At 40.8% G+C, this 11,526-nt stretch overlaps 2 protein-coding genes across 6 annotated transcripts; both read left to right on the forward strand.

Annotated features, from left to right (window-relative positions):
• The first annotated feature begins 206 nt into the window (after positions 1-206).
• Positions 207-2,307, forward strand: LOC125193162 (ubiquitin domain-containing protein 2-like). 2 transcript variants are annotated; one of them, XM_048090912.1, is made up of 5 exons: positions 207-439; positions 985-998; positions 1,630-1,749; positions 1,922-2,041; positions 2,105-2,307. In XM_048090912.1, the coding sequence occupies exons 3-5, from the start codon at positions 1,701-1,703 to the stop codon at positions 2,167-2,169; spliced, it is 234 nt and encodes a 77-aa protein (XP_047946869.1). In that variant the 5' UTR covers positions 207-439; positions 985-998; positions 1,630-1,700; the 3' UTR covers positions 2,170-2,307. The 2 variants fall into 2 exon arrangements, with proteins under 2 accessions (XP_047946869.1, XP_047946868.1); XM_048090911.1 differs by lacking the exon at positions 985-998 and having other exon boundaries at positions 209-439.
• Positions 2,308-6,347: 4,040 nt separating this feature from the next.
• LOC125196630 (protein STICHEL-like 4) lies at positions 6,348-11,510 on the forward strand. Of its 4 annotated transcripts, none has more exons than XR_007171913.1 (7): positions 6,348-9,269; positions 9,393-9,612; positions 9,701-10,129; positions 10,374-10,589; positions 10,847-10,917; positions 11,003-11,066; positions 11,205-11,224. XR_007171913.1 is itself a non-coding variant. In XM_048095226.1 (7 exons), exons 1-7 carry the CDS (start codon positions 7,338-7,340, stop codon positions 11,301-11,303), a joined length of 3,219 nt encoding a protein of 1,072 aa, XP_047951183.1. In that variant the 5' UTR covers positions 6,358-7,337; the 3' UTR covers positions 11,304-11,510. The 4 variants fall into 4 exon arrangements, 2 of the variants coding, with proteins under 2 accessions (XP_047951183.1, XP_047951182.1); XR_007171912.1 differs by having other exon boundaries at positions 6,349-9,269; positions 10,374-10,784; XM_048095226.1 differs by having other exon boundaries at positions 6,358-9,269; positions 10,374-10,784; positions 10,854-10,917; positions 11,205-11,510.
• The last annotated feature ends 16 nt before the right edge of the window (positions 11,511-11,526 follow it).

Here is an 11,526-nt window from a genome sequence, read left to right on the forward strand (position 1 = left end):
TCAAAATTTTCTATATTTCATTCACGAAACTAAAATCGAATTAATTGTTTGGAAGACATTTATTAATATCTGAACTTGTTTCTGCCGCTTTCCCTAACTATTTCATTCTATAATGATTTTGACCCCAAAATCAGTGAAATATTTTCAATCAAGCCCATTTACCAGAAATTTTTACAGAGTCGTTGAAAAGTGACGTACTCTCAACTTCTCCGCACAAATACATGTACATCATTCACTCTTTCTCTCTCTCATAGTAGCACACAGTTTCGACTCAGAGAGAGGGGAATCTTTCTCGCTCTCTCTACGTATTAGCATCGTTATTGAATTCAATCTTCGAGCTCGAGCTGCTGGCACCTGAATCAGTTGAGCTGTAAGGAGATCGCCGATTGCGTGTAATTGCACGCAATGGGTTGCGCTGGATCGCGGGAGAAAGGAACTGGTACTTTTTTTACTCAATTTCGACTTCCAATTGTTTGAATTTCGATTACCATCGATTGATTATTTTTACAGAGAAATATTAAATTTTGCGTGATTGGTGTGTTTTATTAGGGATCCATGAATGTGGCTACCTCTCTATCAATATCTATTGTTTATCAATTTAGGTTTTCCGTTTAATGAATCGATCTGTATTAAACCTACGTTTATAGTTCAATATATGGAGCTGTTTGAAAATTCTATCATTACTGGTTACATATTTCTAGCCACTGCGTAAAAATAAGGGGAGATTACATGAATAAGGAATTTGACATTGAGATTTTTTGGATGTTTTTGTTCCATTTAATGTGAAGAAATCTGGCTCAGAAATATTAAAGTGTGAGAGGCTTCACTCTGAGGTTTTTATGCTCGGAAAAAGGGAATGTATGATTAAGTAGCTTGACTTATTTTCTGGAACAAAGTTGATTCATCTAGTATCGAGTTTTCTGTGGCAAGGTGAATCTAAGTAGGATAGAGTTTGAGTAATTTTTTTTTGGTTGCCTTGAGCAGGTGCTTGTAACTTTGTAAGTATCATAACTTTGTTGCAGCTATAGTCAACTTTTATATCCCCTGTCGCTATGCAACAATGTAAGTCGTTCAGCTGATGAATGTGGGATCGGCATGCTGTCACCAGTGTGCTGGCTTACACTTGATTGTATAAGTAATAGAGGAAATGTTAGCTGGAGATTGGAGTTGGGATATTTTCTGTTACATTGTTCTTATTATGAATACTGGGGAACTTTCGAATGAACTCAATTGTGTCAGGATGCAAATGTACCTTGTTGTCCAATCCAGATGATGAGCCCCATTCTATCTCTTCTTGGAGAAGATGAGCCCTGAATTTATAGCTCTTCTCTTTCTGTTCCGCCTTCTATTAATTGGATGCTGAATCCTTAATATTGGGCAAACCAGAAGCCACAGAGAAGTGAAAATAGAAATAATTGTATTTTCCATATCTTCTCTATGGATATCATCTTCTATGACTCACTTATACTATAGTTTATGTCTACACAGATTTATACAGTGTTTGACCACTCTTGTAAACTATAAGTATGTAAACGTGCATTGAATCGTTAAACTGTCTGAACTTAGAGGCACTGTTAGATACTTGTCTTGTGATAGTTATCGCTAAAGCTGTAATTGTCTGTCTTCTAGAGTCAAAAAAGATACGAAAACCCAAAGCATGGAAGCACTCAGAGCCAATAACTCGAGAGCAACTGACATAGATGCGTGAGGAGTTCTGGGACACTTCTCCACATTATGGTGGCCGTAAAGGTTTGATTTTTAGAAGTACGATTTTTTTTATATGAAAGCAAAAGGATATGTAAGTAATAACATATGATCGATGTTTGCTGGCATTTGAAAGAAAAGAATCTACTGTTCTGAAATCATAAATGAAGATTTGTCCAAGTATATAAGGATTGCTGTCTTTTCTCATTCTTGACAGAAATCTGGGATGCGCTCCGAGCAGCAGCAGAAGCCGACTCCACCCTTGCACAAGCAATCGTGGACAGTGCGGGGGTCATCGTTCAAAACCCCGACTTGACAATATGCTATGATGAGAGAGGTTTGGTCTTGATTTTGGTTCTCAAATAGTACATCAGAATCTTGATTTTGAATGTTGGTGCAGGTGCGAAGTATGAGCTGCCCAAGTATGTTTTGAGTGAGCCTACAAATATGGTCCATGAGAACTGAAACAGAACCTGTGCTAAGACTGTATATTTTGTAAATTGGTTTCTTTGTCCTTTTATTTCAACTTCTCTTTTTCTTTTTTATTTTTGTTGAATCCTACAGTATGAAGCTGGTTAGAGTTATACTTTAATTTTTGATTAACCAACGACAGCATCTACTGTTAAAAAGAGGCTACAAACGGCTAGTACATATTACCAATAACTTGGTAAGTGCTATTACAATAAATAAGTGTTTTTTCCTAGAGACAATTAATATGTGATAGTTCCTAGAGTGATTGAGGTGTTCTCTAGAGTTGTAATTCCCCTATATAAAGGGAGTATCTGTAACTCATTTATACAACAAGAAATACAATAACATTCCTTTCTATTCTACAACATTTGCCACCATGTTTTATCTTCCATACACCGCCTCTCTCGATTACCATCTTTAAGATGGTATCAAAGCAAGGTGTGGCTGGCGAATAAACAATAAGCCGCCACCCCCCAAAATTCTCCCCAAATCCGGAAAAGGGCCCACAACGGGGCCAGGGGGAAAAAATTTACAATGCTTCCACCTCCAATTTCCGAGGGGGGGAAGAATGGAAAAAACAACCAAATCGAATGGGGAAGGGGGAGGTAGAGCGAGCGGAAATCAGGGGGAGAGCTCCCAAACCCCAAAACTGGGGGCAACATCGGCGTCCAACACGGGGGGAAAACGCGGACCCCCAACAAAGAATGGGGGCGAGAGGCCGCCCCTGTCTGGTTTTGGGTTTAAGGAACCCGGAAACAGCCGGCCGATAGAACGACAGAAGGGCGAGTCGGGTTGAGAAGAGAAAGGGGGAAGGGGGGGAATTTGGGGTTTAAGGGGGTATTTATCCCCCAATTTTCCCAAAATTTTCCTCCCCAAAACTTTAAAACCCCGACCCCCCCGAAAATCTACTCAAAAAAAACCCCCCCTTTAAAATTTCAAAAATTACCCAGAATTAAAAAAATTCCCCTCCCCCAACAACCCCGACATTCTTTTTTTTTCCCCCAATTTTCCCGTGTCGCAACTCTTTAAAGCCTTTCCTTGCCACCTCTTAAAAAAGAGAACCAAGGGTTTTTTGAGTGGTCTACCGACCAATCTCTTTGACCCCAAAGTTTTCCCTCCAAATATCTGCCCCACAAAAACCTGCCCAAACCGGGGGGCCCAGTTGAGGGCGGCACCATTTCCCCAAACCCCCGGCTCAACCTTTTTTCCCCCCTTCTCCCCTAAATTATTATCCGCCCTTTAAAACAAAATTAAATTGTAAAAATTTCATTTTTGCATTTCAGGGTACCAAGACGGGGACGATAGGGGCGGGCACCAAGGGGGCGTTTTGGGATAGATAGCTCCAAAGCCGGGGGTTATTGACTCATTTAACCCTAAAGAAAAGGAGGGTTTTACTCGTTGGGGCCCCCATAGGGTATCAAATTAATGTTTCCCCCAAAATAGTTTTAGTTGCCCCTTTTTAATTTTGGGAAAAATTTTCACCCCAAGACCTCGATTCCAAACTAAATAATACTGATATCCCCCCCGTTTTCAATGATTCACTCGATTTTGGGGGGCCCCCCCCCAAAAAGGGGGCCGGTCTCCGTTATTTCCTCCCCCCTTATCGATGATTTTTTCTATGACTTGGGGATATTTCCCAAAAATAAATTTGAGGTTTGAAAAATTTCCCAATTCTACGATGGTCCGACCCCAAAACAAAATACCAAATCCTTTCCCCCAAGGGGAGAAATAAATGCCAAAATGAAAGTTTTTTTTTAGAAAACCACCAAACTTCTTGTCCCTTTAAACCCGGGAAAAAAAGGGGGGCGAGCGTAAGAATAGGTACATCCTGAAAACCAGATTTTCCTTTGAATAAAAAAACCCCCTCTTTCCGGGGAAAAAACCCCCTCTTTATGGGGAAGCTCCCACAGTATCCCCCTTCAAACCTTCAGTCTTTTTTCAACCCTGAAGCCATCAAAACCAAAATTTCCCCCTTTATCCAAAATCTTTGGAAATTTCCTTCCCCAAAAACATGAAATTCAAATTTTCCCTTTAAAATGTTTTCCTTGGGTAGGTTAATTAGAAAGGGGATGGTTATGATCTCAACAAAACAACATACCAGAACCGTTTTTGTTGAACCAAAACTACACCCAATGGGTGGGGAGACAAAATTCTTAGAACCCCCTCATTGCTTTTAACCCCAAAAAACCAAACCCCCTCTTGGAAAAGGGGGAAACACAGGGGGAATAGTCCAAAGGGGAACCCCAGGAAGGACCAAAAAAACAAAAGACACCCCAATCCCTAGCACCTGAGTTTTCACCCCCCAACATCGCTCCGCTTCAAATCCGAGGGGAACAATTTCCGAGTTCCAAAAATCACAAAAATAAAGACAAGCCAAGAAAGACACCAAAAAAAACAAGGGGGAAAACCCAAAGAACGCCACTTTAAGGGGGTCCCTCCCAAAAATCTTCATGGGAAAAGGGAAAGGGAAAAAAAAGTACTCAAGCAAAAATACTGGGACACCACAAATGGGCCCCCGCATTTGAAGTCCCCTTTATGAAGAAGAAGAAATTCCCAAATCCTTTCAAGAAGCAAGAAAAAACATTGGGGGAAGCCATGAAGAAGGAAATTTTTGCTTTGATCAAGAAGGCAATGGGAAAATGTCTACCAAAAGGGGAAAAAACGGGCGGGTGTAGGTGGATTTTCACCATCGTATGGATGGGCCGGGGAAAATAAAGCGCGATTGGTGGAAAACACTCAAGTGTAGGAATTGATTACGAGAAAATTTCCCCCCGCCCAAAATTGAAAAATCCCAGCATTATTGTCGGCGGGGAAAATTGGGCGTACATCAAATTTGATGTGACTAATGCCTTTTCCATGGAGTGGGAAAACAAAAAATCATGGGCCCCCGTTTGATGGCAATTTTATCGGGGCAAGTTGAAAAAAAACATACGGGAGAAATACAATAACATTCCTTTCTATTCTACAACATTTGCCACCATGTTTTATCTTCCATACACCGCCTCTCTCGATTAATCTTTAAGATCTACTACTTTGTGAACATGGATAGATATATGAAACCTGTATCATACTAATCAAAATGATTATATGTGACTATGAAGGTGGTTTCTGACCTTCGAATTTTTTTGTCAAAAGAAAAAGGACTCCGCTGGGATTTAGATGATTTGGATAAGATTAAAGGCTTCAGTTCTTAATTAGATTAACGACTTAAGTTTAATTTTTTAAGTCAATTGAAATACAAATTTTGACTATCTTCTAAAAGTTTATAGAAGTAAAGAAAATTAAAAACGAATGAAAATTAACTTTTTTTCAGACCATACCTTTGAGGCTCAGGTTAATTTCAGATCAACTAAAGTTAATCGGGTTGTATTTGACTTGTAGTACTATTTTTTTTGGGCGGTGAATTTCTAGAGTTCAACTCATTCAATTTATTAAGATCTTCTGGTTCAATTGACATCTCCAAATTAAGATATGTGATATTGCTTCTCAAATAAAACTAACTTTCCTTTTGTAGATTGCAATAATTTGGTCACAAACTTTCAAGAAAATTAATACTCCTACGTGAAAAAGTAACAAAATACTTTTTCTTCTTAGGTACATCAATTAGGAAAATTGAATCAAAATTAACTGATTTGATTGTACATTTTAAGGGAAAAATCATACTCCTACTATGAAATTAGTAGTTTGACACCGTGAATCACTCGGCGTAGCATAATGAAGTTTATGGTTAGTTTTTTTTCAGCATGGAATAAGATTAATCAATCATCATAAGTTCCGTTGACAACTTTTAAATAGTTTTGGTATATAAAGTTAATTTTTATTCAAAAAATTTATTCATGGTAGATTTACTGTTTTTAATAATCTTACATATATATATATAAAAAAACCTTGGTTTTGGACTTTTGGGGCTACTGCAGTATGAAATGCGGTTGCAAACAGTATATCCTTATTTTCTTCTGCAATAAATACACATTTAAACATAATCATCTCATAATTACTACACCAACAAAGATAGATATTTATGATTTAGCAAATTATGGAGTAATATTGTAGTAAACTTCGATTCACTACCAAAACAGTGTCAGTGTCATCCAATCTTTACTACCAAAATCCAATCTTTCTATCCTCAGCAAATTATATTGGGAGTAGCAAAGTTCGATTCACAAATCACAACCAATACAGTAAAAAACGGTAACCTCTATCATCAGCAAACGATTCACTATCAAAGCTCGAAGACAGTAAAAAAAACAGAGTAATCGCATTTCTAGCAAAGCCCACTCACTCATCTCATCGGACACTCCAATTGTCACCCCATAACTGTCACGGTGTCACCCCTCTGAGTCTGTTTTTGTGATTAAAATAACAACACATATTCGAGCTGTGTTCCGTCGTTTTCTAGAGAGCCCTCGTGATGAAAGAGAATAGAGAGGAACAAATAATGAGGGTAACGGGTCGCTTGCTTAGAAAAAAGCGGTTGTCTCTAACTCCAAGATTCAGGTGAATCTACTCATCTCAACTCCCCTTTTTTTCCTATCTCATAAACATTTCCATGCCGCCAAACTCTTCTTTAATTTCTTCCTTCAATAATACTACATTTTGCAGTTGATAAAAAATGCTGCTTTATTGTTCACATTCCACACCCTTTTACGTGGCGCCGAATTCTTGAATTCGGAGTGGGGAAGTTTTGGATTTTGAGGTGTATTTGACGTTTTGTAGTCCAAGAATTAAAAAATGGAGCTTTCTTGTTCGAATTGCACCCCGTGCAGTACCGTTTAGGTGAGTGGTGGTGGATTCTTGAATTCTAAGCTGGAAAAGATTGAATTTTGAGGTGTAATTGGTGTGGTTTTTTGAGTTTTTGGAATTTTCTAGTCTAAGTTTAAAAAAAAATGAAGCTTTCTTATTCAAATTCGACACAGTGGGAAGGAATGTTTGTTTCTTGAGGTGTAATTGATGTGGATTTTGGATTTTTTTGAACAATTTAGCTCATGTAGTTGTGAAAGTGATAGTGTTTCTTAGATGGTAGTGTTGATAGAGTAGGCAACTGGTGTATTTGAGGGGGGCAGATATTTCTGCCTAAAAATAGATTATGCTATAATCTGTGATGCAATACCCTTTAAAGTTTTTTTTTGTTGTTATAAATTAAGATTTGTGAGGGTGGAATCATGACTATGGCAGTCCGAGATCGGATTCTTAAAGATGTGAATGGTAACATTAGTGATCATGTACGCAACCACATTCATTTGACAAACTGCATTCATTTGAAGAACCACATGCATAAGAACAGCCCCATCTTGGTGGATAGGCTGCTCATGAGGGACCTCGTCGTCCTTCAGAGGTCAAGGTCGTTGAAGGACCCGTCTGCTAGCCCTCCCTCATCCGCTGTTGATGTTCTCTTGAGGAGAGGGGAGGGGGAGGATGTAGTTGGTGGAAGGCGTAGCGTTGGGATAGAGCATGGTACGGTGTCAGGGAACTCGCCTGCAATGGCTGCTGTGAGCAGCTGTGGTGGCAAGGAATGGAGGGTCATTGGAAATGATGAATGTGAAGGAGATGGGGAGGATTTGGTGGGTGATCGTGTTTTGGGGGGCTCGTCTCAGTTGAGGGAGAATAGCATGGACACGAGGGGAGGGTATAGACAAGATAGGCAGCTTAGGGCGCTCTCGGACCAGTTGAGGAACGTCCAGATTGGGAGTGATGATGTGGTCTTGTCTTGTAATCGTGGAGATGTGAGACGCGTCTTCCATTCGGAAAAGTATCCTGAGGAAGCAGGAGTTAGCATTCGGCATAGGAGTAGTCTGAATAGGAGGAGAAGGCGTATGTTTCGTGGTGGGAAGAGAAGTCGGCCTTCTGTAGCTGTTAGAGATGGTGGAGATGCACGAAATGAGAGGTCGGTGGCGTCTCATTCGTTTGGTGAGGGTCGAGCTTCTCAGAAAAATCACGGGGAGGAAGAAGTCCAGCAACTCCACGTTCAGAATGTCAACAGTGATCAGAGAAACGAATTTGGTATACCGTGGAACTGGTCGAGAATTCATCACCGAGGGAAGTCATTTCTCGACATGGCAGGCCGGAGCCTCTCTTGTGGTTTGTCTGAATCAAGATTGAACAAAGGTGGTTCCAATACTCGAGGGATGGATATCCCTAACATGCCAGTGATGTCATCGAGTTCGTCCACTAGATCGGATGCAGAGGCGTTGCCTCTATTCCTCGATCCTTCTGTTACTCGTGTATGCATGGATCGGGCTGGTTGGTTCCAAGATTACTCGGAGGAGTTAGGTACTTACACCGATAATATGGTTAAGCAAGAAACTAATTGCGACCTTGCATCGGAAGAGAGATCAGGTGAGCAGCATAGACCTCGAAATCGAAACAATGAGAGGCATCAAAATCTCACGCAAAAATACATGCCGAGGACGTTTGGGGATTTGGTCGGACAGAACTTGGTCGTGCAGGCTCTCTCGAACGCTATCTTGAAAAGGAAAGTCGGGTTACTCTATCTGTTCTGTGGACCTCACGGAACGGGGAAAACTTCGTGTGCTCATATATTCGCTCGAGCATTGAACTGCCAGTCGATGGAACACCCGAAGCCTTGTGGATTTTGCAACTCCTGCATTGCACAAAGCAATGGGAAGTGTCGGAACGTGTGGGAAGTAGCCCCCGTTAGTAGCATGGACCTCGAGAGTATAATTGGCCTGCTCAGGAATGTGACGTCTACGTCATCTTCCCAGCTTCGATCTCAGTACAGAGTCTTCATATTCGATGAGTGTGATACGGTGTCTTCTGAATGTTGGAGCACGATATTGAAGGTCATTGATCGAGCCCCTAGGCATGTCGTTTTTGTCCTTGTTTGCTCAAGTCTTGATGCCTTACCTCATATAATCATATCCAGGTGCCAGAAATTCTTTTTTCCGAAGTTAAAGGACGCAGACATTATACATACGTTGCAGTGGATAGCAACGAAAGAGGACCTGGATATCGATAAGGATGCCCTCAAGCTCATTGCAACAAGGTCGGATGGATCTCTCAGAGATGCTGAGATGACTTTGGAGCAATTGAGTTTAATCGGGAAGAGAATATCCGTCTCCCTCGTTCAGGAACTGGTATGTTTGTTTCTTCGTTGTCATTTGACACAGACTTAACTTATCACATATGGATACTTTTTCGTTGGATGAGAAATTATGTATCCCGCATACAATGAATGGATTTTTTTCGTTGTTTTGCAGGTTGGGCTTGTTTCTGATGAGAAACTGGTAGATCTTCTCGATTTAGCATTATCTGCTGACACTGTCAACACAGTCAAGAATCTGAGGGATATCATGGAATCAGGAGTCGAGCCATTGGCATTGATGTCACAGCTTGCTACGGCCATAACTGATATTCTTGCTGGAAGCTACGACGTCACCAAAGAAAGGCCTCAAAGGAGGTTTTTTCGGAGGCGTGAATGTAATTTTTCCCAACTTCATGCTTATCGTTATCAGTGATCGTATGTTACATCTTAGATTTTGCCTTTTTTGTGCTTCTCTGTTTACAGTATCGAAAGAAGATATGGAAAAACTGCGTCAAGCGCTGAAGACATTGTCCGAAGCAGAGAAGCAGCTGAGGGTGTCGAACGAGAGGATAACATGGCTAACTGCTGCACTGCTGCAACTGGCTCCGGATCAACAGTATGTTCTGCCAGCCGAAAGGAGCTTGAATCACAGTCCTTTGGTCTCATATGGCGCTTCTCTAAGAAACGGGACTAGGAAAAGCGATGCAGAAATGCTCGGTTTTCAAGCTGAAAGTTCTGGTATGGCTGGAAACGAACACAACGGAGGCGAGATGATCTCTCAACAGGTACAAGCAGTTTATAACGAGAAACTGGAGGCGATTTGGTTGGACGTGCTGCAGAAGATCCCGGTGAATAGCATTCGAGAGTTCATGTATCAGGAAGGGAAGCTCGTCTCTGTCAGTTATGGTGCAGGTACCATTATTTTGCTCTATGTTGCACCAATTTGGCTGCATCTTGTCGTTAGTTTTAGTAGTTTCGTGCGAATTCTTATATTTATAGCTTTTGAAATGCGGAAGAAATGTGCGTTAGGCCTAAAACTCGCGCAACTTGCTTCTCGTGCAATTTTAGATGCTCGTGCCCGAGATCTATTGGATACGTTATGCTTTTATTTTTTAGGGTTGCCAAAGAGATCTTTACGAATTCGCCTATTCTGCAGCTCCGACCGTGCAATTGCTATTCAACTCACAGCTGACGAAATCCAAGGCGGAGAAATTCATATTACATGTCTTGCAAGCATTCGAGTCTGTTCTTAGATGCCCGGTGACAATTGAGATCAGATCCGAGTCGAAGAAAGGCACTAACCGGGTACCAGTTCTGCTACCGGCAGCTCAGAATCTGCCTCGTTTGGATGTGAATCCGACCACAAACACAGGTAGTTGGATGCCTAGGGTGAGTCACGATGATATGCCATCTTCTGAAGCCAATAGGAGAGAGATTGTCGAAATTGAACCCTCCCTGGGAGAGTATAATGGTAATGTTAAGCGTAGAGACACCAACGTAGACTCTGATAGGCGGAATATAGAAAATGCGGGAGTGACATCTTCACATAAGATATCGACCGTGTTAGGTGAGAAAAACCAGTGCCGTACGCTTGTTAAAAGGAAGGTAACCCTTGCTCATGTGATTCAGCATGCAGAACATAGTGGATGGTCGAATCGCAAAGCGGTTTCAGTTGCAGAAAAACTCGAAAAAGAAAATTTGTAAGTATCGTGTTCGTATGTTTATCTTTTTGCATATGGTTTTAACTACAATAGGCTTCTTATAAGTGTATTTCTCTTTCTGCAGGAGACTAGAAGCAAGTTCGAGGAGATTGCTATGTTGGAACGCTCCGAAAATGAAACACCACAAGGTAAAAACTGAAGTAGGATCTATGTTTATACATATAGGAGAAGTTTAAGAGCTTATAGTTGTCGCTATACTCGTCGTAGAGTTGTATTTGCAACTCGTTTTCATTCTATCTAGACGATAAACATTTTGTTGTTTGCAGCTTTCGCGTTTGAGGATTAGATCAAGGAAGCCACGGGCTTTGCTGAAACTCGTCTCTTGCGGAAGGTGCCTCTCCGCTAGGTCCCCGAGGCAGTCGTAGCCATTTTCATCGCCATAAAGAACATCAAGGCGTGTTAGGTTTACTCTGTTTCATCAGACTTCTTCACAATAATTTAGAGTAGAGAGGGTGAAAGGTTAGAGCTTTTGTCAATGAATCTTTGTATTTTTTGTAATTTATTTCAATATAAGTCTCACTATAAAATAATTGCATCCATTTTATTTTAGATGGTAAAAATTTGATTTTGTATAGCTTTGTTACTAAA

Source organism: Salvia hispanica, chromosome 6 (genome assembly GCF_023119035.1).
Source record: "Salvia hispanica cultivar TCC Black 2014 chromosome 6, UniMelb_Shisp_WGS_1.0, whole genome shotgun sequence".
NCBI lineage: Eukaryota > Viridiplantae > Streptophyta > Magnoliopsida > Lamiales > Lamiaceae > Salvia > Salvia hispanica.

Excerpts from the sequence above, each read along its gene's own strand:
- LOC125193162 (XM_048090912.1), top strand. The coding sequence starts at position 1,701 with ATGCGTGAGGAGTTCTGGGACACTTCTCCACATTATGGTGGCCGTAAA. Across the intron at positions 1,750-1,921 it reads ACATTATGGTGGCCGTAAAG|AAATCTGGGATGCGCTCCGA; the intron begins GTTTGATTTTTA and ends CATTCTTGACAG. Across the intron at positions 2,042-2,104 it reads AATATGCTATGATGAGAGAG|GTGCGAAGTATGAGCTGCCC; the intron begins GTTTGGTCTTGA and ends ATGTTGGTGCAG.
- LOC125196630 (XM_048095225.1), top strand. The coding sequence starts at position 7,338 with ATGACTATGGCAGTCCGAGATCGGATTCTTAAAGATGTGAATGGTAAC. Across the intron at positions 10,918-11,002 it reads AAACTCGAAAAAGAAAATTT|GAGACTAGAAGCAAGTTCGA; the intron begins GTAAGTATCGTG and ends CTCTTTCTGCAG. Across the intron at positions 11,067-11,204 it reads CGAAAATGAAACACCACAAG|CTTTCGCGTTTGAGGATTAG; the intron begins GTAAAAACTGAA and ends TGTTGTTTGCAG.